Here is a 26,190-nt window from a genome sequence, read left to right on the forward strand (position 1 = left end):
TCAGCACCCATCAACTCGTCATTTACATCAGGTATAACTCCCAATGCCATCCCTCCCCCCTCCCCCCTCCCCATGATAGGCCCTGGTGTGTGATGTTCCCCTTCCCAAGTCCAAGTGATCTCATTGTTCAGTTCCCACCTATGAGTGAGAACATGCGGTGTTTGGTTTTCTGTTCTTGTGATAGTTTGCTGAGAATGATGGTTTCCAGCTGCATCCATGTCCCTACAAAGGACACAAACTCATCCTTTTTTATGGCTGCATAGTATTCCATGGTGTATATGTGCCACATTTTCTTAATCCAGTCTGTCACTGATGGACATTTGGGTTGATTCCAAGTCTTTGCTATTGTGAACAGTGCCACAATAAACATACGTGTGCATGTGTCTTTATAGCAGCATGACTTATAATCCTTTGGGTATATACCCAGTAATGGGATGGCTGGGTCATATGGTACTTCTAGTTCTAGATCCTTGAGGAATCGCCATACTGTTTTCCATAATGGTTGAACCAGTTTACAATCCCACCAACAGTGTAAAAGTGTTCCTATTTCTCCACATCCTCTCCAGCACCTGTTGTTTCCTGACTTTTTAATGATCGCCATTCTAACTGGTGTGAGATGGTATCTCACTGTGGTTTTGATTTGCATTTCTCTGATGGCCAGTGATGAAGAGCATTTTTTCATGTGTCTGTTGGCTGTATGAATGTCTTCTTACAAGGGATGTAAAGGACCTCTTCAAGGAGAACTACAAACCACTGCTCAGTGAAATAAAAGAGGACACAAACAAATGGAAGAACATACCATGCTCATGGATAGGAAGAATCAATATCGTGAAAATGGCCATACTGCCCAAGGTTATTTATAGATTCAATGCCATCCCCATCAAGCTACCAATGAGTTTCTTCACAGAATTGGAAAAAACTGCTTTAAAGTTCATATGGAACCAAAAAAGAGCCTGCATCTCCAAGACAACCCTAAGTCAAAAGAACAAAGCTGGAGGCATCACGCTACCTGACTTCAAACTATACTACAAGGCTACAGTAACCAAAACAGCATGATACTGGTACCAAAACAGAGATATAGACCAATGGAACAGAACAGAGTCCTCAGAAATAATACCACACATCTACAGCCATCTGATCTTTGACAAACCTGAGAGAAACAAGAAATGGGGAAAGGATTCCCTATTTAATAAATGGTGCTGGGAAAATTGACTAGCCATAAGTAGAAAGCTGAAACTGGATCCTTTCCTTACTCCTTATACGAAAATTAATTCAAGATGGATTAGAGACTTAAATATTAGACCTAATACCATAAAAACCCTAGAGGAAAACCTAGGTAGTACCATTCAGGACATAGGCATGGGCAAAGACTTCATGTCTAAAACATCAAAAGCAATGGCAGCAAAAGCCAAAATTGACAAATGGGATCTAATTAAACTAAAAAGCTTCTGCACAGCAAAAGAAACTACCATCAGAGTGAACAGGCAACCTACAGAATGGGAGAAAATTTTTGCAATCTACTTATCTGACAAAGGGCTAATATCCAGAACCTACAAAGAACTCAAACAAATTTACAAGAAAAAAACAAACAACCCCATCAAAAAGTGGGCAAAGGATATGAACAGACATAAATGTTACTTTAATAAGTGATTAAGAAAGATACATCATGAACATATCAACTCAATGATTTGATTACTTGTAACCTATAATTTTAACAGGAGGAAAGAAAGGACAAAACCAAGACCACAAAAAGACTTAATAAAGACTGCAGTCATTTAGTTGAGCCCAAAATGCAATGTCCTTTAGATCATCAAGACAAAAAACATAACAGGATATTCATTTAGCATCTATAGCTGATAAAAGTGCCCCCTGAGTCACTTTGGAAATCTAGAAAATATAAATTCTAGCTATGTCTAAATATGAAAGCAAACAACTAAAATCAGGTAATACAGGTTACATTTGTAGTGCCCTTGAATCCATTATTATACAGTCATGTATCACATGATGTTTCAGTCAACAATGGAGTACATGTAAGACAGTGGTCCCATAAGATTATACCATGTTTTTACTGTACCTTTTCTATGTTTAGATACACAAATATTTACCATTGTTACAACTGCCTATAGTATTCAGTCCAGTAACATGCTGTACAGGTTTGTAGCCTAGGAGCAATGTGCTATACCTTACAGCATAGGTACGTAGTAGGCTATACCATATAAGTACACTCTATAAAGTTCGTATGACAAAATCGCCTATCGATGCAATTCTCAGAAGATATCCCTGTTAAGTGATACATGACTGTACAGGTAAAACATATGAAAAAGCCTTTCATAAGAGAGTATTTTGTTCTAAAACTGTACAAATAGGAGGGTGAAGCAAGATAGCAGACTACTCTACCAGTCATCCCCTCTTCCCCTGCAATGACAGCAATTTAACAACTATCTACACAAAAAAGCACCTTCATAAGAACCAAAAATCAGGTGAGTACTCACAGTACCTGGTTTTAACTTTATATTGCTCAAAGAGGCACTGAAGAGGTAGAAAAAAAACAGTCTTGAATCATCAATGATACCCTTCCCCCATCCCCTGGCAGTGGCCACACTCCATGAAGAGAGAATCTGTGTGTTTGGGAGAGGGAGAGTGCAGCAATTATGAGACTCTGCATTGAACTCAGTGCTGCCCTGTTATAACAGAAGGCAAAACCAGACTGAATTCAGTGGATGCTCGCCCACAGTGGGTGTATTTAAACCAACTCTAGCCAGAACAGAATTGCCCATCCTAGAAGTCAGAACTTGAATTACAGCAAGACTTGTCACCTCAGGCTGGAGTGTGCTAGGGCCCAAATAAACTTGAAAGGCAGTCTAGGCAACAAAGGCTGCAACTCCTAGGTGAGTCCTAGGGCTGAAATGGGCTCAGAGCCAATAGGACTATAAGCACATATGACCTACTGAGATATCAGCCAGGACAGCTAGGGGGGTGCTGACGCCACCTCTCCCCTAATCCCAGGCTACACAGCTTGTAGCTCTAAAAGAGATCCCTTCCTTCTGCTTAAGGAGAGGAAAGGAAAGACTGGGGAAGACTTTGTCTTGCATCTTGGATACCAGCTCAGCCACAGGAGGACAGGACCCTGGTCAGAGTTGTGAAACCCCCTTTCCAGGTCCTAGCTCTCGGATGACATTTCTAGGTACACCCTGGGCCAGAAGGGAAACTGATGCCTCTATGGGAAAGACCTAGTCCTGGCAGCATTTATCACCTGACAAGTGAAGAGCCCTTGGGTCCAGGTAGTACACTGTAGGACTTGAGTAAGACTCTGAGACTTGCTGACTTCTGAGACTGTGCAGACTCAGCACATTCTTAGCTGTGGTGGCGATGGAGTGAGACTCCTTCTGCTTGAGAAAAGTAGAGGCAAAAGTAAAGGGGACTTTGTCTTGATCTTACACCATAGGTACCAGCTCTGCCACAGAAGGGTAGAACACCAAGTGGGTTTTGGGGGGCTACAATTCTAAGCCTTGGCTCTTGTGTGGCATTCCTGGACTTTCCCTGGGCCAGAGGCAAGCCCACTACCCTGAAGCATGAGTCCCAGGCCAGACAGCATTCACCACAAGCTGATGGAAGAGCCCTTGGGCCTTAAGGGAACATCAGCAGTAGCCTGCCAGTACTCCCTGTGGGCCTGTGGTAGCAGTGGTCATGGGGTGAGGCTCCTCTATCTTTCAAAATGGGATGGATGAGTGGGAAGGACTACATCTCATGGTTCTAGTGCTAGTTCAGCCACAGTACAATGAACACCAGGTAGATTTCTAAAGTTTTTTATTTTAGTCCCTGGTACCCAGACAGCAACTCTGGACCCACCCTGGTCCTGGAGGAACTCACCATCCTAAAGGGAAGGATACAGGCCCAGCTGGCTTAGCCACCTCTGATTTTAGAGCCCCAGGACCTTGAATGAACATAGGCAGTAGCCAGGGAGTGGTTACAGCAAGTCTTGGGAGAGACCCAGTACTGTGCTGGCTTCATGTCTGACACAGCACAGTGCCAGTGGTGGTGACCCACAAGGGTGCTTGCATCACTCCACCCCCCAGCCCCAGGTGGCTCAGAACAGAGAGAGGGACTCCATTTGTTTGGGAGAAAGTAAGAGAAGAGAACAAGAGTCTCTGCCTGATAATTCTGGGAATTCTTCCAGATCCTGTCTAAGACATCAAAAAGCAGTACCTCTATAAACCTGCAAGAACCACACTACTGCTGGGCTTGGGATGCCGACTAATGCAGATACAGTTTAGATCACAACACTGAAGTCCTTTCATACTAGAAAGCCTTCCCAAGAAGGACAGGTACAAACAAGCCCAGACTTGGAAGACTACAATAAATACATAACTCTTTAATGCTCAGACACAGAAAAACATCCAACAGTACGAATAGTGTCCTGGAAAAGATGACCTCACCAAATGAACCAAATAAGACACCAGAGACCAATCCTAGAGAAACAGAGCTATGTGTCCCTTCAGACAGAGAAATCAAAATAGCTGTTTAGAGAAAACTCAAAGAAATTCACGATAACACAGGGAAGGAATTCAGAATTCTATCAGATAATTTTAAGAAACAGAAATAATTAAAAAGAATCCAGCAGAAATTCTGGAGCTCAAAAATGCAACTAACATATTGAAGAATACATCAGAGTCCTTTAAGAGCAGAAATGATCAAGCAGAAGCTAGAATTAGTGAGACTGAAGACAGGCTATTCACAAACAGTCAGAGGAAACAAAAGAAAAAAGAAAAAAGAAAAAAAAAACAATGAAGCAGGACTACAGGATCTACAAAATAGCCTCAAAAGGACAAATCTAAGAGTTACTGGCCTTAAAGAGGAGATAGAGAAAGAGATAGGGGTAGAGTGTATTCAAAAGATAGTCAACAGAGAATTTCCCAAACTTAGAGAAAGGTATCAATATCCAAGCACAAGAAGGTTATAAAACACTATGCAGATTTAACCCAAAGAAGATGACCTCAAGGCATAATCAAACTCCCAAAGGTCAAGGATTTAAAAAAAGGATCCTGAAAACAAGAGAAAAGAAATATAACACACAATGTAGCTCCAATACACCCAGCAGCAGACTTTTCAGTGGAAACCTTACAGGACAGTAACATGACATATTTAAAGTGCTAAAGGAAAAAAAAAATTTTTACCCTAGAATGGTATATCTGAGGAAAATATCCTTCAAACATGAAGGAGAAATAAAAACTTTCCCAGACAAACAAAATCTGAGGAATTTCATCAACACCAGACCTGTCCTACAAGAAATGCTAAAGAGAATGCTTCAATCAGGAATAGGACATTAACGAGCAATAAAAACTCATCTGAAAGCACAAAACTCATCGCTAATGGTAAGTACGCAGTAAAACACAGAATATAATGCTTAACGGTGCTGTGTAAACTACTCTTAAATAGAAAGACTAAACAATGAACCAATCAAAAATAATAACCACAATAACTTTTCAAGACACAGATGGTACAATAAGATATAAATAGAAACAATAAAAAGTTAAAAAGCAGGAGATGAAGTTAAACTAAAGGTTAACTTGATAGAGTGTAGAGTTTTTATTAGTTTTCCTTTGCTTGTTTGTTTATGCAAACAGTGTTGTTATCAGTTTAAAATAACAAGTTATAAGGTAGTATTTACAAGCATCATGGTAACTTCAAATCAAAAAACAAAATAAATACACACAAAAAAATTTTTTTAAATTAAATCATATCACCAAAGAAAATCACCTTCACTAAAAAGACAAAAGGAAGGAAGACTACAAAACAACCAAAGAACAAATAACAAAATGGCAGGAGTAAGTCCTTATTTATCAATAATAGCATTAAATATAAACAGACTAAACTCTCCAATCAAAAGGCATAGAATGGCTTAAGAGATTTAAAAAAATAGTAAGATCCCATGATCAGCTGCCTAAAAGAAACACACTTCACCTATAATGATACACAAAGACTGAAAATAAAAGGATGGAAAAAGATAATCCATGCCAATGGAAACCAAAAAGAGCAGGAGTCATTATACTAATACCAGACAAAATAGATTTCAAGACAAAAACTGTAAGAAGAGACAAATAAGGTTACTAATGATAAAGGGGTTGATATAGTAAGAAGATATAACAATTGTAAATATATATGCACCCAACACTGGAGTACCCAGGTATATAAAGCAAATATTAGTAGGGCCAAAAATAGAGATAAACTCCAACACAGTAACAGCTGAAGATTTCAACAACCCACTTTCAGCAATGGACAAATCTTCCTGACAGGAAATCAGCAAAGAAACATCAGACTTAATCTGCACTACAGACAAAATGGGCCTAATTTATAGAACATCTCATTCAATGGCTACAGATACACATTCTTCTCCCGAGCACATGGATCATTGTCAAGGATAGACTTTAGGTTAAGTCACAAAAAAAACCTGAAATAATATCAAGCATCTTTTCTGGCCACAATGGAATAAAACTAGAAATCAATAACAAGAGGAATTCTGGAAACTATACGAATACATGGAAATTAAACAATATGCTCCTGAATGACCAGTGGGGTCAATGAAGAAATTAAAAAAGAAATTTTAAAATTTCTTGGAAAAAACCATACCCAAACCCATGGGATACACTGAAAGCAGTACTAAAAGGAAAGTTTATAGCAATAAGCATCTACATCAAAAAGTAGAAAAACTTCAAAGAAACAATCCAATGATACACTTAAAGAACTAGAAAAGCAAGAGCAAACCAAACCCAAAATTAGCAGAAGAAAAGAAATAATAAAGATCAGGGCAGATATAAATGAAATTGAAATGAAGAGAACAATACAAAACAACTAGGAAACAAGTTGGTTTTCTGAAAAGTTAAACAAAACTGACAAACCCTTAGTCAGACTAGCTAGGAAAAAAGAGAGAAGACCCAAATAAAATCAAAGATGAAAAAGGAGACATTACAATTGATACAGCAGAAATTCAAAAGGTCATTAGTAGCTACTATGAGCAACTCTATGCCAATAAATTGGAAAATTTAGAAGAAATGGACAAATTCTTAGACACATACAACCAACCAAGATTGAACCATGAAGAAATTCAAAATCTAAATGGACTAATAACAAACAAGGAGATTGGAGCTATAATACAAAGGCTTCCAGCAAAACAAAACAACAAAACAAAACAAAACAAAAAGCAAAAGCTCAGGACCCAGTGGCTTCACTGCTGAATTCTACCAAACATTTAAAGAACTAATACCAATTATCAGGGAAATGCAAATCAAAACCACAATGCAATTCCACCTTACTCCTGCAAGAATGGCCATAATTTAAAAAAATAATAGATGTTGGCATGGATGTGGTGAAAGGGAACACTTTTACACTGCTGGTGGGAATGTAAACTAGTACAACCACTATGGAAAACAGCTGGAGATTCCTTAAAGAACTAAAAGTGTATCTACCATTTGATCGACCAATCCCACTACTGGCACACACACGTTTATAGCAGCACAATTTGCGATTGCAAAAATAAAGAACAGTCCAAATGCCCATGAATCAACAAGTGGATAAGAAAATGTGTGTGTGTGTGTATATATATATATATATATATATATATATATATATATATATATGTATACATACATACACACTGTGGAATACTACTTAGCCATAAAAAGGAATGAAATAATGGCATTCGAACCAACCTGGATAGAACTGGAGACCATTATTCTACACAAAGCAACTCAAGAATTGAAAACCAAACATCATATGTTTATAAGTGTAAGCTAAGCTATGAGGACGCAAAGGCATAAGAATGATACAATGGACATTGGGGACTTGTGGGGAAGGGTAAAAGGAGGGTGATAAAAGATATCTTTTGGATAAAAGCCTTTTTAACTGGAAATGGTGGGTAGGGTGGAAGTGGTGATGGTTACTGGGTACAAAAACTAATTTGAAAGAATGAAGAAGACCTAGTATTTGCCAGTACAACAGGGTGATATAGTAAAAAAATAATTTAATTGTTCATTTAAAAATAACTAAATGAGTAAATTGGATTGTTTGAAACACAAAGGGTAAACACTTGAGGTAATGGATACCCTATTTACCCTGATGCGACTACAATGCATTGCATGCTTGTATCAAAATACGTCATGTGGCCAGGTGCAGTGGCTCATGTCTGTAATCTCAGCACTTTGGGAGGCCAAGGCAGGAGGATCTCTTGAGCTCACGAGTTCCAGACCAGCCTGGGCAACATGGTGAAACCCTGTCTCTACAAAAAAACTCCAAAATTATCCTGTGTGGTGGCATATGCCTGTAGTCCTGGCTACTTGGGAAGCTGAGGCAGGAGAATCACTTGACACCGGAAGGCAGAGGTTACAGTGAGCCGAGATCACGCCATTGCACTCCAGCCTGGGTGATGGAAGTGAAACTCCGTCTTTAAAAAAAAAAAAAAAGCTCATGTAACCCATAAATATATTCATCTACTATGTACCCAGAAAAATTAGAAATTAAATATTTTTTAAAAACCAGGCTGGGCATGGTGGCTTATGCCTGTAATCCCAGTACTTTGGGAGGCTGAGGCAGGCAGATCACTTGAGGTCAGGTGTTCGAGACCAGCCTGACCAACATGGGGAAACCTTGTGTCTACTAAAAACACACACACAAAAAATAGCCAGGTGTGGCAGTGAGCACCTGTAATCCCAGCTACTCAGGAGGCTGAGGCAGGAGAATTACTTGAACCCAGGAGGCGGAGGTTGCCGAGAGCTGAGATCGCAGTAACAGAGTGAGACCCATCTCAAAAACAAAACAAAAAAACCCATGTAAATAATAAGAATAGTAACTAACATTTGTTGAATGCTTACCAAGGGCTAAACATTGTACACAAAGCACTGTCAAATCATGTGTCATTCAGTCCTCACAGTAACTGTCTGCAGCAGATGCTACTATGAGCTACATTTTACGCATGCGGAAACTGAAGAACAGAGAAGTTAACCTACACTCAGTAAGAAATCAACCAACGATTTGAAGCTGGGCAGGCTGACCTTCCAGAATACACATGCTTTATAACACGTGTCACCCTGGATTAAGCATGTGAACTGAACTTCGGCCACACTAGTCACGGCAAGATGTAGACTTTTAGCAATGGACTCAAAATGCTGTATGCATAATGACTGAACAATAAAACAGAACAATCCAGTGAATCCTCAGCTCACAAATCACCAAGCCCTGTACCAGCAAAAAATGGAAGAATGTGTATTAACATATAGTATCTTTGATCTAGATTTTATTTCAAGTATCATCCTTATTATAAAACATACTCACAAACATTTCCAGTAGTGCATCTGTTACTATTTGAACTATGTCTTCTGCACGGGTGATAGCTAGTGGGATGCTCTCTATTTTGCCTTCTGTGTGTCTGGCAAGCAGAAGGGCTGGAAGACTTGCAGCATATTTGTTTGACCTATGGAGAAAGGTAGTATTAAAATTCATGATCAAAATCTAGCATGTCAAAAACATGAAAATCTAGGCTAGGAGATCACAGTGCAAGGCAGCAAATGGGAAGTCCTACTGCTAAGGAAAAAAATGAACTCAATTTCCAAACAAACTTATCTTCTATGACAACCTACATTAAAAGAAAGCAACAGGTAATAATCTATAACAAACTAGATTTTTTAAAAGCAACAAGGCAGTAATCCAGCCAGATTTTTTTCTATACAACTTACTCAACAAGAAAATAAATCAGATTTGGAACACAGTGAATGGTTCTCGACCTTTCTGGACTTGCTCACCACACTGCTGAGTAAGAAAATGGGCATTTATGAGAAACCTACTATCTGCCAGGCACTATACTAGGTATTTCAATTATGTTTTTATTTAACTTTCAGAACTAAAGTGGTCATTATGATCTCACTTTGCAGATGAGGAAATAGGACTTAGAGAGTGATAAACGGCAGACACAGACTTCAAATGAGGTGTCCCTGACACACAGTCTGTTCCTGACATAGTCTGTACTCTCTCCACTGAAACAAGAGCCCAAATCCACCCTCCCACAATCCCTTTCACTAACTAAACCTAAAAGAAAATTATCTAAATAGGAAGAAAGCTTTGTGTAAAATTACTAGTGAAGTAGTCATGTATAATAACTTAATTCACACCAGAACAAAGTATAGACATTATAATAACGTAAGCATTAGTTGAGAGGCCAGTTTTCAGATCACTTGGAACCTCTTAGTCCACCAGCTGGTTATAAACAAAACACTGAAAACTACTGGTCTAAGTTTTTGGACCACAGCTAAATGCACAATGACAGCAGAGTAGAAGATTGTGGGTGATTACCCATTGTCAGATGGACAGTCCTCATATTTCCTTCTTCAATATATACTTTATGAAAATCAGTGATTTCACATATAGAACAAAAGCCTGATCACCAAGAGCATATGTCACCAGTGTTCAAGATGGAAGATTTAAGCTTAGATATCACAATTAGGAATTTGTAGTCAGAAGCTAAGACAGACCAACTACTGGGGCTTAGTATGTACACCTATACCTGAAAATGGGCCATAGAGAATGTGATGTGTATTAATAATAATCTCCAAATTTGCAGTTCAGTCCTTCATTCTATAGCAACTAAAATATTTTGGTAGTCTATAGAAGTCCCATCTTCTAGAGATAACGTAATTTAAGAGGCTAAAAAAGCACTGATTTTTATACACACACACACTCACCCACCCAGGGGGTAAATAAAAACTCAGATGCTCAAAAAGTAAAATTTATCCCAGACTATGATAACTCCAAAGAACCACATTGTAGGTAACAGAACCCAAAGAGTAAAATTTTTAGAGGAGGATGGTGAAGTACGAATCCAAGATTGTCCCATGGGGGCTTTGGTCTAAAGTAAAAGAATATCTAAAGAATCTATGGTACTTCCCAGGTACTTTATTTCCTAGAAGGAAATAAAAAAAATTTCTTTAGATTGCTATCTTATTTTCCTCCATCAGCTGTGTAAATATAAGCAATTATTAGATACCATTATTTTGCATAATTTCTTCTTCCCTAAAATTAAAAGAGCAATAAACTTACAGTAGCAAAACATCTTCTTCAGAATAAATTCCAGTGATAACATATCCTTTTAGGTCGTTTCCTGCTTCACTAAAATCTTCTTTTGCTATAAATACATAGAGAAGACAGAAATCTGAAACCTTTATAATTGTGTATGCTATTCAACTGATGAAGAGATTTATAGATGGTAGTATTCCATTATTAATTAATTACAAATATAAATATTTAAGTGCAGAAGACTTATATAATTTAGTGGTTCCAAAATAAATCTGTATTCTCTTTATGGCATGGGATTACTAAAGAAATGTCAATTGATAGAATGCAACATGGTTTCCAAAACAAATGTACTTTAAATGCAATTCATAAGATTTATACCACTCTAATCATAGTTACTGAATAAATACTTCTTGCCTTTTAATTTACTCCTATGGCAGAGTAAATGGAGACAGCTGTCTTATGTGTAGCCTGAAAAGAGAAGTAGGTATGTAAAATGACATGCAGATTATAACCATAAAATCTAAAAGTATCTATATGCATAAAAAAACAGAAGACTGAAAATTCTAGCCCTCTAACAGTGTCTGTGTTAGGGTTGTGCAATTATAAGGGATTCTGTGTCTTTTAAAAAAACAATTCCTACATTTTCTCTAATGTGTTTTCATTAGTTTTGAACTTTAATTTGTATTGTCTTTTCTCATTTGTTAGAATGTACATATTCAAAATACAAACTATTTCTATAAATTTCTGAATACATTTTCATAAATAATAGCATACTCTGGATCTTGTTAATAATGACTATCCTATAACCAAGAAGCAAGTCTGAATTAAATCATTGTAGACTAATGAGAAAAGCACAGAGGTGGACTTATAGGTCAAATTCTTGCCAAGTGAAGGCCAAATGATAGTTCAATTCATACATGAAAGATTCATAGCAGTCAAATAGAAAAATACCGATGGAAGAATGAGTCACACAGCACCTACTAGGCTAGGCATGCTGAACCCAAAGATCTGTACCTCAGCAGTCAGCACTACATTCATGATGTAAGCATTCACCATTGTCAACATCGGGTAACCACAAGATTATTTTCTTTAAAAAGGGTACATACTTTCCATAAGATTGAGCAATACTGTCTGTAGGAAAGCAAACTTACTAGAGTAGCTCAGTAGGCAGCATGGGGAACTCATTTACAATCACAGCTTTAATGAGAAAACAGGCCAGGTGCGGTAGCTCACACCTGTAATCCCAGCACTCTGGGAGGCAAGGTGGGTGGATCACTTGAGGACAGGAGTTTGAGATCAGCCCAGCCAACATGGTGAAACCCTGTCTCTACTAAAATACAAAAATTAGCTGGGCATGGTGGCATGTGCCTGTAGTCCCAGCTACTCAGGAGGCTGAGGCATGAGAATCGCTTGAATTTGGGAGAAGGAGAATGCAGTGAGCCGAGATCGTGCCACTGCACTCCAGCCTGGGCGACAGAGAGAGACTCCGTCTCAAAAAAAAAAATATATATATATTTTAGCCCATGCTACATCAAAGTAGAAAAGACTCATAAGATTATAAACTAGAAGTGACTGGGTGTCTGTACTTTCATTTCTAAGAGAAAACAGAGTGAAATTCCAGTCAACAGATAAACTATATCTAAAGCAATGACATAACAGAATCTGTTTCAGCTTCATTTTAGGTAAGTAGCAGTAGAAAAGTACACCATTATTTCCATATAATTTCCTCATACAAAAGACTCTCTACTTATGAATATGTCTCTTGAAAAGTCTCTTCATAAATCCATGTGTTTGTAAATCCTAAGTGACTCACAGGATGGAAAAATCTATGACTGTAGATCTCAGATGCATATTCATTTCCACTAAACTAGAATACATATTTTCCTCTGAACATTAAAAATCAGGCATATTCTCCTCCTTGCTAAAAACTGCATATATGTCAAAATATATGGCAACCTCAAATACAAGAAAGTACTCAATTATCTAAATAAAAAGATGCATAAAAAGCTTTTCAGCTACTATAAATATATTTTAATTGCATAAAATAAACACATTTATTTAGCAATATTGATTTTTTCTATCACATCTTATTGAATAATTATTTTTATAGACACACATATATACATACATCTGTTTTTTACCTCTGTCAGCAGGGAGAGTTGAGAACCAAGAAAACCTCAGTAACTAAAAGCACTCCTAACCCGTATATTATACAAACTAGATAAAAGAGATGGATAAACTCCTGGACACATACACCCTACCAAGACTGAACCAGGAAGAAATTGATTCCCTGAACAGACCAATAACAAGTTCCGAAATTGAATCAGTAATAAATAGCCTACCAACCAAAAAAAAGCCCAGGACCTGATGGATTCACAGCCAAATTCTACCAGACGTACAAAGAAGAGCTGATACCATTCCTACTGAAACTATTCCCAAAAATTAAGGAGGAGGGACTCCTCCCCAGCTCATTCTATGAGGCCAGCATCATCCTGATACCATAACCTGGCAGAGACACAACAAAAGAAGAAAACTTCAGGCCAGTATTCCTGATCAACATTGAAAGTCCTCAACAAAGTACATGCAAACTAAATCCAGTGGCACATCAAAAAGCTAATCTACCACAATCAAGTAGGCTTCATCCCTGGGATGCAAGGTTAGTTCAACATATGCAAATCAATAAATGTGATTTATCACATAAACAGAACTAAAGACAAAAATCACATGATTATCTCAATAGATTCAGAGAAGGCCTTCAATGAAATACCCCTTCATGTTAAAAACTCTCAATAATACTAGGCACTGAAGAAACACACCTCAATAAGAGCCATCAATGACAAACCCACAGTCAACATCATACTGAATGGGCAAACGTTGGAAGCAATCCCCTTCAAAACTGGCACAAGACAAGGACGCCCTCTTTCACCACTCTCATCCAACACAGTATTGGAAGTCCTAGCTGGAGAAATCAGGCAAGAGAAAGAAAAAAAGAGCATCCAGGCTGGGCGCAGTGGCTCACGCCTGTAACCTCAGCACTTTGGGAGGCCGAGATGGGAGGATAATGTGAGCTCAGGAGTTTGAGACCAGCCTGGGTAACATGGCTAAACCCCAGCTCTACTAACAATACAAAAATTAGATCTCTGAAAGGAGAATTATAAAACGCTGTTCAAAGAAATCAGAGAAAACACAAATAAACAGAAAAACATCCCAAGCTCATGAATGGGAAGAAACAGTATCATTAAAATGGCCATACTGCCCAAAGCAATCTACAGATTCAATGCTATTCCTATCAAACTACCAATGATATTTTTCACAGAACTAGAAAAAAAGTATTTTAAAAATCGTATGAAACTCAAAGAAGGTTAAACATTATTTTTTGACAGTGTTTTTCACGTAATTTTACATAATAAATAAACCTGTTCATTCTCTCTCTTTTGGATGCTGCAGGCGCCCTCTGTAACGTTTCAAAGTCAGTTTGAGGTCAAAAAGACTTAATTTTAAACTTGATTTTGGGAAGCCTATTAAATATGTCAAAAGTCTAAACCACTTATCAAAATAGATCACAGGTCGCTGTAAAATAAATCATTTGTTTAACCAAAGTGATAATTAAAAGGTTTTAAAAAGCAAACAACTTCATTTGTTGATTAAAAAAGGACTCAGTTTTTAAAAACAATTAAAGGACCTAATAAAGATAGAATATGTCTCCTCTTTCTCTCTTTTTTGAGAGTTTATTCAAAAGGTGAATAAAAGTGTTTTATTCTCTTATTACATGAAATTTATGTGCAAAAGAGAAAACTAAATTTTTGTTCTTGTATTAGTGTATGATCAATTCTAAAGCTGATTTTAATAAAAACTTATAAACAAATCTCATTTCAGTCAGCTTTTAATAACACAAGATTTTAAAATAAACTTTTTGTAATCTCATAAAAATTTTGAAGTTTTCTTTAACTTTCTACAATTTATTTAATCTATATCTTTTTTATTCTTTTAATTTGAAACAATCTTTAAGTAACTTCTAAACTAAATTTTTTTCTCACATTTTTATGCCTTTATAACTTTCCTCACCAAAAATATATCTTGCTTTTTTAATAGACTCTTTATTTATAATTCTCTTACATTTAATAGTTTTAATTATATTAACTATAATTTTGACTCTTAGTAACCCAAAATCTAGCAAAAACCTAGAAATTAATTTTGAACTGTTTTATATCAATATTTATAGATGAAAACCATTTTATAATGTTTAGAAAGATATTTTAATTTTATTAACAAATCTATTTAGCTTTTTTATATCATGTAAAAATAAGATGTCAAAGTACATAAACAAACATATTTAATAATTAATGTTTTAGTATTTTAACTTATTTAGGAATGACTCAGACATTTCATTATTATTTAACATGACTTTAAGATTTTTGATTATTGGAAAATAAATAAAGACACAGGTACCCTCCTAAATGTCTTTCTCAGCTGTACTGAGTACCCATGTGGCACCCAATGCTTATAAAAGGCAGGGCTCTTTTGGGTCCTAAATTTACACACCAGATGTCAGGACAGAAGACAGGGCTGTGAAAAGGATGTCTGGAGAATCTGACCACTCCCAGCATGGCCATGAGGCAAATCCGGGCCAAGCAAAGAGGAACAAGGGGCCCCGCAGTGGGTGACCTAAGCATTGACAACATGCCTCCAGGCCTCACCGTGGCCACCTGTCCAGACCCCAAAATCTTGAAGCTCAAAACCAAAGACCAGCTTATAATAAGATGTGTGCAAATCTCTGGGGAAGCCCAACAGCCAGCTTTAGCCCACAGACAAATCAAGTAAGTGCCAAAAATATCATAGAAAATTAGCAGTTTTATGACCTTAAAACATGTAAAGACAGCAGAAACCTGTGTGACCAGTAGACCCAGGCAAAAATGTCTGAATTATATTTAAGTTACACTCTTAAAGCCATTTTTATTTTACTTTGTTAACAACTTTAAAACTAGCTTTACCAAATATCATACAAACATAACACATACAGACATAGAGACATACAGACAGGAGCAGATTTGATGGCTCTTATAAAAAAAATTTCATTTGCTGGCTTTTAAATGGTTTCTCTTTTCTTTTTTTAAACGTGTAGTCAGCAAGTTCTTTATATTTTTGTTTATATACATATATTTTTTAGAGACACGGTCTTCCTATGTAGCCTAGGCTGGTCTGGAACTCTTAGCCTCAAACATTCCTCCCACCTCAGCTTCCTGAGTAGCTGGGATTACAGGCAGCTTTTTTTTTTTTTTTTTTTAGACAGACTCTCACCATCATCCAGGCTGGAGTGCAGTGGTGCAATCTTGGCTCACCGCAATCTCTGCCTCCCAGGTTGAAGCAATTCTTGTGCCTCAGCCTCCCAAGTAGCCGGAATTACAGGCACACGCCACCATGCCTGGCTAATTTTTGTATTTTTAGTAGAGATAGGGTTTCACCATGTTGCCTGGCTTGGTCTTAAAAACTCCTGACCTCAAGTGATCTGCCTGCCTCAGCCTCCCAAAGTGCTGGGATTATAGGCATGAGCCACTTCGCCTGGACCTGGCTACCTGTTACAAAGAGTCTTTTAAAAGAGGCAATAAAAATACTGAAATATTTTCTGAAGCTTCTGCACACCAATAGGCATCCCTGAATAAGCCTAATGAGAGAGTCCTCATTTTTAAATGTACTTCTAAAGTGTAGCATTTTTCATTTGAAATGTTCTACTGTAACTTTAAATTACCTTTAGTAACATTTTGCCATTTTTATAAGTGTTTGTAGATAGTTGTAGCCAGAAAGTGGAGTACTCAGTTCTTCAGAAATGAAGGATCTCATTTTTATGTTGAATCTTGGCTTTGGCTCTTAGATTTCCTTGATCAACTTAGTCACTGACTTTTTTCCTACCTATGAGTACAAGAAAAAGAAACAAAGGGGATACAACACAAAAGTCCCTACAAATTTCTGAAAGCTAAAGTTCATACTACCTACAATATTGCCATTTACTGTCAGTTTCTGTCTGATTCGGAAATCTGAGGCCTTTAACTAGATCTAAGTCAATTAATTATCAGATCTAATTTGATCCTGGACCCAGTCCAATTTCTGTAGCAACTTCCAAACCCAGTTCAGATAAAAAATAAATCTGCTCAAACAAACTCAGATAGCTCAGAACACAAAGTCATGGAGCTTCAAAGTCTGAAAGAGAACTTACCCACGATCCCCAGTGGCTGCGAGAGAGCAATGGACACAATGGGCCCAGCGGGTACACCACTTGGTCACTCGATGCTGCTGGGGGTCGCTGGAAGCTCTACTACAGGTCCTATTTCTGACTCCATCTGTTAAAAGAAAAACTTCAGACTAAATTTAATAGAGTTTAACTGATCAAAGAAACATTTGCCGGTTGGGCAGCCCCCCAAAACCAGAATAGGTTCACGGCAACCCTGGTGCCAACATGGAGTCAGAAAGGATTTACAGACCATAAGAGGAAGTGAGGTGCAGAAATAGCTGGATTGGTTACAGTTTGGCTTTTGTCTCATTTGAACAGGATTTGAACAGTTGGCCACCTTTGATTGACCAAAACTTGGTGAGTGGTATAAGAGTAGGTTATAGTCTGTTTATACATCTAGTTAGGTTACAGTTCACTACTTATGGAGAAACCTTTAGTCTGAACTTAAAATATATACAGAGGCAGCGTTAGGCTAAATTTAACAAAAGTTAGCTTTTATTAGCAAAACACAAATTTATATAGAAATGTTAATAAATTCATATGACTTTTATCATTATCATTATTTATTCTCTCTTCAACAGATGTTGATGGTCCAGCTACTAACACATCAATGTGGCCGGGTGCGATGGCTCACGCCTATAATCCCAGCACTTTGGGAGGCCGAGGTGGGCGGATCACAAGGTCAGGAGATCGAGACCATCCCGGCTAACACAGCAAAACCCCATATCCACTAAAAATACAAAAAATCAGCTGGGCGTGGTGGCGGGCGCCTGTAGTCCCAGCTACTAGGGAGGTTGAGGCAGGAGAATGGCATGAACCTGGAGGCAGAGCTTGTCCAGCCTGGGCGACAGAGCAAGACCCCGTCTCAAACAAAACAAAACACAACAAAAAAACATATCAATGTTTGCAAAAAAACAAAAACAAACTAAAAGAAATAAAAAGGAATGAATATCTAACTGACAATATTGGGAACAATCAATCCAGTCAAATAATGAAGTATCATATCCAGACTACATCATTTTGGTACACCAGAACTACCTTTAAATAACATTATGTTTTTGACTTGTGAGATGATATGTACATTTCATCATTTGTGTAAAAATATGATGAAGCACACCATTTCTTATGTCGATTCCCAATGTAAAAAACAATATGAAAAATTCTTTTCAATATTTGAATTAGGAAAAAGTTTTCTCTGTGGATTAATCAGCACCCTAACTTGTCTGCTGCAATTTATTACCTATGATGATAGATGGCAAAACTTTCATCTTTTTGTTTCTAGTTGCTACCAGATTGCTTAGGGCTAAGTTTTATGACAAACAACAGTGTTTTCTAGACTTTCTACATAATTACCCCCCACTGTTTTATTGCTGAGTTTTTACATTGTTTTCAACGATTTTATCATATTTGTGCTTTTTATTATCTGAAGACTTAAATTCTTCTTGGAAGGAGGCCTAGCATGAATAATAAATGAGAAGGTTAGGGAAGCAGGCACCTGAGGTACAGAGAGGACAATGTCAATTGTGGGAGCAAAAACATTCAAAAGGGAAGGACGGTGGAGGGGCAAAACACAGACTTACTTCCCAATTTTTCATAAAAATGTTTTTTTTTATTAGGTTATGATCTCTATAAAGCCAGGTGCGGTGGCTCATGCCTATAATCTCAGCACTTTGGGAGGCTGAGGTGGGCAGATCACTACAGGAGTTTGAGACCAGCCTGGCTAGCATAGTGAAACCCTGTCTCTACTAAAAAGACAAAAAATTAGCTGGGCACGCTGCTGCATGGCACACGTCTGTGGTCTCAGTACTTGGGGAGGCTGAGGCATGAGAACTATGTGAACCTGGGAGGTGGAGGTTGCAGTGAGCCAACATCATGCCACTGAACCCCAGTCTGGGTGACAGAGCAAGACTCTGTCTCAAAAAAAAAAAAAAAAACAAAAAATAGAAAGATATGCTCTCTAGGATTTTGCCTTCAAAGATGATAAGCCACAGGGTACACATTAATATTCTTATTATTTATTTTTTATAAGTTCCTTTGGCTTTTACTTTTTACAATTCTGAAAACAAAGTAGAAAAAAATTGCTAGATGTAAATCTGTAGAAAGCAAAATTTAATATGTAATCAATAGTATCTACTATGTGCAAATATAATGCTAGACCAGTGGGGTCCTCTTCTCAGACAAATATTCTTAAAATCTTTCATTCAGAATTTGAAATCCATCTCAAGAATAGAAAAACAAGGAGGAGGGAAGTTTCCTAGATCATTGGTAAGAGTTAGCATAGTGAAGAAAACATTGGCCAGGCGTGGTGGCTCATGCCTGCAATCCCAGCACTTTGGGAGGCCGAGAAGGGTGGATCACAAGGTCAGGAGATCGAAACCCATCTCTACTAAAAATACAAAAAAATCAGTCAGGTGTGGTTGCGGGCACTTGTAGTCCCAGCTACTCGGGAGGCTGAAGCAGGAGAATGGCATGATCCCGGGAGGCAGAGCTTGCAGTGAGCCAAGATTGTGCCCTGCACTCCAGCCTGGGTGACAGGGCAAGACTCCGTCTCAAAAAAACAAAAAAAGAAAAAGAAAAGAAAAACAAAACATTGAGGGTTTTGTTACCGACTCAAGAGTCCATCTAGATGCAAAAGCAACAAATAACATTCCCAGAAATACCATCGGTCAGAAAAAACACCCTATGTGTACCCTTCCTTAAAAACGTATTAAAAGACACATTCCTGTGAAGCAAGAGATAAAGAGTAAGGGTCTAAGAAAAGAGAAGTTGTGATATTTAAAAAATACTATAGTTTATGCTGCCACGTAAAACTATCAAAGTAAAAATAATTGTTATAAGCATATCAAAGTTGAATGCAAAAACATTAATTTGAATTGCATCAAAAATAAGATGAATTAATAAATAGAAAGATATACAGGTAGGTACTAAAGCAAATATTAAATGTTAATGGTGGAATCTAGGTGGTGAGTATATGGGTGTTTACTGTACAATTCTTCCAACTTTGCTGTATGCTTGAAAAAGTTCATAATAAAATGTTGGAAAAGTGAATGCAAGGATTTTCTTTAAAAGATTTCCAACATTTTATTATGTATGATGCAATAAATAAATAAATTGTTCAGCAATAAAGCTAATGTGAGTCCATTACATGAAACCATGGCATACAAACAAAAAAAAACATAGAACCCAATCTCTACTAAAAATACAAAAATTAGCCAGGCATGGTGGCACATGCCTGTAGTCCCAGCAACTTGGGAGGCTGAGACAGGAGAATCGCATGAACCTGGGAGGCAGAGGTTGCAGTGAGCTGAGATCACGCCATTGCACTCCAACCTGGATGACAGAACAAGACTCTGTCTTAAAAAAAAAAAAAAAAAAAAGCAAGACTTAAAAAAAAAAAAAAGAAATTAAAAGAATCTTCCACAAGAGGGAGTCAAAATCATTGAAATTATCTTTAACTTTATAGGTTCAAATATGTTTTTGGGGAACATTTTCTCTAGTCCTGGAGAAAATACAAGCAAAAGTAGACACCATATTTTAAAAAATAAAGAAAAACTAAAGAAACAGCAATGAAGCATAAAACAAGCAGCAGATATCCAAATCAGTTAAGAGAATAAGTATAAATTACTAATGCTCACCTAGAAGAGTCAACAGAAAAAAAACAAGAAAATATTTAAAAAGACAAATCAGAGACTTGATTATATATTCAACGTGCATTATAAAACTAATAGATTATAGTATCAATAGGTAAAGTGAATAAAATAGAAAACAATTAGACATATATATTACACACACACACATATAGATAAGGACTTAATATGGTGATGGTGAAATCACATATAGAGGAGGAAAAAAATGATAAACGTTACTATTAGAAAAAAAATCAAGTTGGCACCTATGCTCATCCCATGCACTAAAATATCTAAAGGGTTAAAAACTTTTAAAAAAGGGAAAAAAATCACAATCAACAGAGTAAAAAGGCAACCTATGAAATCAGAGAAAATATTTATGAGTCAAAACTTTGATAAAGGATAATATCCAAAATATATAATTTCTGCAACAACAAAAAAATATAAATAACCCAATTAAAAAATAGGCAAAGGAGTTACAGACATTTCTCCAAAGAATATATACAAATGACCAACAAGCATAATGAAAAGATGCTCAACATCACTAATCGTTTTGGGAAATGCAAATCAAAGCCACAACAAGATATCACCTCATGCCCATTAGGATGGCTATCATAAAAAATAAAGTAAAATAACGAGTATTGGCAAGGATGTTAAAGTCATTGGAACCCTTGTACACCGTTGGTAGGAATGTAAAATGATGCAGCCAGGGTGGAAAATAGTACTGCGGTTCCTCAAAAATTAAAAACAGAATTACCATATGACCCAGCAATTCCACTTCTTGGTATATACCCAAAATAATTGAAAGCAGAGTCCCAGAGAGATATTTCCATACCAATGTTCACAACAGCATTATTCACAACAGCCAAGAGGTAGAAGTAACCCAAAAATTCATTACTGGATAAACGCATAAACAAAATAAGATATATACATACAATGGAATAGTATTCAGCCTAAAATTGGAAGGAAACTCTGACACATACTACAATATAGATGAACCCTGAAGACATTATGCTAAGTGAAATAAGCCAGTCAGAAAAAGACAAATACTGTATGATTCCATCTGTATGAGGTACATAGAGTAGCCAGACTCTATTATAAACAGAAAGTAGAGCGGTGGTTACCAGGGCCTGGGAGGAGGATGAAATGAAAACTGTTGTTTAATGGGTATAGAGTTTCAGTTTTGCAAGATGAAAATATTCTGGAGATTAGTTGTACAACAATGTGAATATACTTAATACTTGTAAAATAGACACTTAAAAACAGGTAAGATGGTAAATTTTATGTTATGTGTATTTTATTAAAAATTTTTTTAAAAAAATAGACAAAGCAAGACAAATTAAAATAAGAAAATACTGTAAATTAAAGCAAGAAAAAATACAAGTGAATATTCGGTGACAAAAATGATAGGCTTTTTTTTATAGCTAAAAGCAATGGAAAAAATCTTAAAGTCAATAGATTAAAAAAATTTTAAATGTGATACATAAAATTATCATTAAACAAAGCTAAAGAACAAATAACAAACTGAGGGAAAATAACTGGAACAAAATGACAAAAGCTTACTATCCTTAATGTACAAAGGTCTCACACCAATTCATTAGACAAACAGTAAAACCCCATTTAAAAAAATGAGTGGGCAAGCACAGTGGCTCATGCCTTACTACCAGCACTTTGGAAGGCCAAGGCAGGAAGACTGCTTGAGCCCAGGAGTTTGAGAGCAGCCTGGGCAACACAGGGAGACCTCGTCTTTACAAAAAATTAAAAAATTAGTGAGCATGGTGGCACATGTCTATAATCCTAGCTACTCAGGAGGCTGAGGTGGGAGGATCGCTTAAGCCCAGGAGGTTGAGGCTGCAGTGAGCTGTGATTGTGCCACTGCACCCCAACTTGGGCAATAGGGAGAGACCCTGTCTCAAAAAAAAACCAATGAGTAATGTATACAACTTACAATTTACAGAAGGCATAGTTATTCTACTGGGAATCTAAACTCATTATATAGTCTAAAATCCATACAAAGACTCAAAAATATTCTTCACATACGGAAGGAAAAAAAAAAAACAAAACAGTACAAATACAGTTTGTAAACAGTTAAAAAAGGCCAGGTATGGTGGCTCACATCTGTAATCCCAACACTTTGGCAGGCCAAGGTGCGTGGATAGCTTGAGCTCAGAAGTTAAAGACCAGCCTGGGCAACATGGTGAAATCCCGTCTCTACAAAAACACAAAAAATTAGCCAGGCATGGTGGCACATGTCTGTGGTCCCAGCTACTCAGGAGGTTGAGGTGGGAGGATTGCTTGAGCCCCGGAAGCAGAGGGTGCAGTGAGCTGAGATCACGCCATTGCACTCCAGCCTAGGTGACAGAGCAAGACCTTGTCTCAAAAAAAAAAAAAAAAAAAAATTTAAATACGTTTTGATATATATATATGTTCACCAAATATTATGCAGCCATAACGTTCATGAAGAATATCAATACATCACTGTAATGTTAAATAAAAATAAGATTCTGGCTGGGCACGGTGGCTCATGCCTGTAATTCCACCACTTTGGGAGGCCAAGGCAGGCGGATGACGAGGTCAAGAAATCGAGACCATCCTGGCCAACATGGTGAAACCTCGTCTCTACTAAAAACACAAAAATTAGCTGGGCATAGTGGTGCACAACTGTAGTCCCAGCTACTCGGGAGGCTGAGGCAGGAAAATCACTTGAACCCAGAAGGCAGAGGTCGCAGTGAGCCAAGATCACGCCACTGCACACCAGCTTGGTGACAGAGCGAGACTCCGTTTTCCGTTTCAAAAAAAAAAAAACAAGATTCTAACCTAGATACACAGCTTTAGCCCAATTATGTTAAAACATCCATAAATATGTAATATGTAGGTACACAGAAAAAAGATGGAAGAAATGACATCAAAATTTAACATTGTCTCTGAATAATTAGCTTACAGTATTTTATTTTTCTTCAAACTTCTGCATAATTTTGAAATTCTCTATAATTTAAAAAGATATTCTTAAAAAATAAAACTAGCAAGCAATGATATACTGTACTGTATAATTTAAAAGCTCAGCTCTACTTACCTGTTGTCATGGTTGGACTAAATAGTCCCAGTACTGACACACTAGAATAGGAGATCAGGTCTTTATATAATTCCCCACTTAAATATTCTTCTGCTTCTTGAATCGATGTTATATTCACTGGATATGAAATCCTATTGCTGGATAAATATATAGCTATATTAAAAATTAATTTTTAAAGATATTTTCAGTTTGTAAAAAAAAAGCATACTAAACATAGCAAACAATATATTACATAGGATAAATATCTTACAAAATATAGAAAATTAAATATTATTCTTAAAGAAAATCAGACTCATTAAACAAAATTACTGTCTCCCCAAAAGTGACGAAATGTACATAGACTCTCATGAATATTTATTTTGTGATCTCAATTCTAGTATCCTCCTTAACCTATTTAAAGTGTTAGCAAAGTCTGAGAATTAGAACTTCTAAAGACCTAAACATTTAAAGATCTTATAATGAAGCTGAATACTTACAGCTGGATAAATTTTAGGAGATCTTTGGTACCTAACATTCCAGCGTAAGATACTGGGTTCTCCCCTTTCTTGTACATCTTTAGAATAGGAAATTCAGTAACATTTTGCTTAGTACATACATCAGACCAATCTGCACAGTTTATTCTAGTAAGAAGCATAGTAGATGTGCCTAAATAAAAGGAAAATGCACATTTGTAATTACTAATTGTAGAAAATGCATTTGCTTAGGATTTTCAATATATTTCTATCCCATTCTTATTTTAACCTCTCAGCATGAAACACTCCTGCTTAAACACTCTCTTGCCTTGATCTTTGCAACACCATCCCCTATTGGCCTTTTCCCTTCTAGTTTCTCCTCTTTGTTCCCTTTTGTTGGCTCTTCAGCCAGTAGAGTTGGGAGTCCTTCAAGGCTCAGCTTAAGCTGCCTTCTCTTGTTTTTCTTCACTCTCTTCCTACACAACCTCAATAACCACAGATAATCTAATGAATCCTGTATTTATGTCTTTGGCCCAACCTCCTTGTAGTTCCAAAAGACCCATGTATCCTTACTATATTCTGTTTTCCTTTGAATGGAAACCTCCTCAAACTCAACAAGTCTAAAACCATATATGGTTTCTTTTCTGTGTTTGTTGGTAAATGTTGCTGCTCTTGTGCAACTCAAAAAAACAAAGCTTCATCTTTCATACCTCCCCATTCCCAAGCCCTTCATGCCTATTAATTAATCAGCATGTTCTTTCAATTTTACCACCTAAATTTTTAGTATCTCTAATTACTGTCCATTTCTCTTCACTGCCACTACTCAAGTTGTTATTTCTCCTGGATAACTACAATAGGCTTCTAATTCATCTCCTTGAATTCAGTGTCTCTACACTAATACTAGAGATATCTTTTCAAAACTCAAATCTGTTTTGGTACCAGCTTACCCCCACTAACCTTTGCAGAGTTTAAATCTTTCTCACCATGTACAACTTCAAGGAAGCCTTCTCTGACACACTGATCTACATCAGGTTCCCTTGACATAGGCTATTATAGAACCATGCTCCTTTCCTTATCTCCTTATGTAATTATATACTATTCATTATCTGATTAATGTGTCTCTACCAAGACAACTCTGTGAGAGCAGGGACTGTGTCTGTTTATTTATCACTGATTTTCCAGCACCTGCAGCACCTTAAATAGGCATGTGAATAAATGACATATGTGAAACTCACATAGGACTTCAGACACCTAACCTGTCTAAATATTATAATTTCTTTTCAGCCTAAGAAAACACATAGTAGAATCTCAAACAGAAATTCCTACTTGCTCTATAATAAAACGTGTAAAGTTATCTAAAATATTATAAATCGCTATGTGGAAAGAGATCAAATGCTAAATAAAATAAGCACCATACAACTCAAAAGAATAAATTCTAATAAAAAATAAAATTTAGTATCATACTAGACCAAAGAAGGAATCTTTGTGTATCAATTTAGAATATAGTCTAAATGTAACTTAATCTTATGATTAAAATTGTGAATGTGATATTTTAATATTTTATCACCAAATTTTTTTAATTTTAATTTTAATTTTTTTTTTTTTTTTTTGAGATGGAGTCTCACTCTGTAGCCCAGGCTGGAGCAATCTCGACTCACTGCAAGCTCTGCCTCCCGGGTTCGCGCCATTCTCCTGCCTCAGCCTCCCGAGTAGCTGAGACTACAGGTGCCCAGCACCGTGCCCGGCTAATTTTTT

The 26,190-nt window shown here is 36.9% G+C and overlaps 1 protein-coding gene across 2 annotated transcripts in view; it reads right to left on the reverse strand.

Moving 5' to 3' along the window:
- TXNDC16 (thioredoxin domain containing 16) overlaps nucleotides 1–26,190 on the reverse strand; it is a 131,180-nt gene that overhangs the window by 21,321 nt on the left and 83,669 nt on the right. For both annotated transcript variants that reach the window (XM_025393016.1, XM_025393017.1), the window contains 4 exons: nucleotides 24,460–24,628; nucleotides 23,984–24,120; nucleotides 11,083–11,167; nucleotides 9,325–9,463 (listed from right to left, as the gene is read on the reverse strand). In XM_025393016.1, the coding sequence (XP_025248801.1) occupies nucleotides 9,325–9,463; nucleotides 11,083–11,167; nucleotides 23,984–24,120; nucleotides 24,460–24,628 (530 nt within the window). The remainder of the gene's footprint in view (nucleotides 1–9,324; nucleotides 9,464–11,082; nucleotides 11,168–23,983; nucleotides 24,121–24,459; nucleotides 24,629–26,190) is intronic.

The sequence above is a fragment of the Theropithecus gelada genome, chromosome 7b, assembly GCF_003255815.1.
Source record: "Theropithecus gelada isolate Dixy chromosome 7b, Tgel_1.0, whole genome shotgun sequence".
NCBI classification, from domain to species: domain Eukaryota; kingdom Metazoa; phylum Chordata; class Mammalia; order Primates; family Cercopithecidae; genus Theropithecus; species Theropithecus gelada.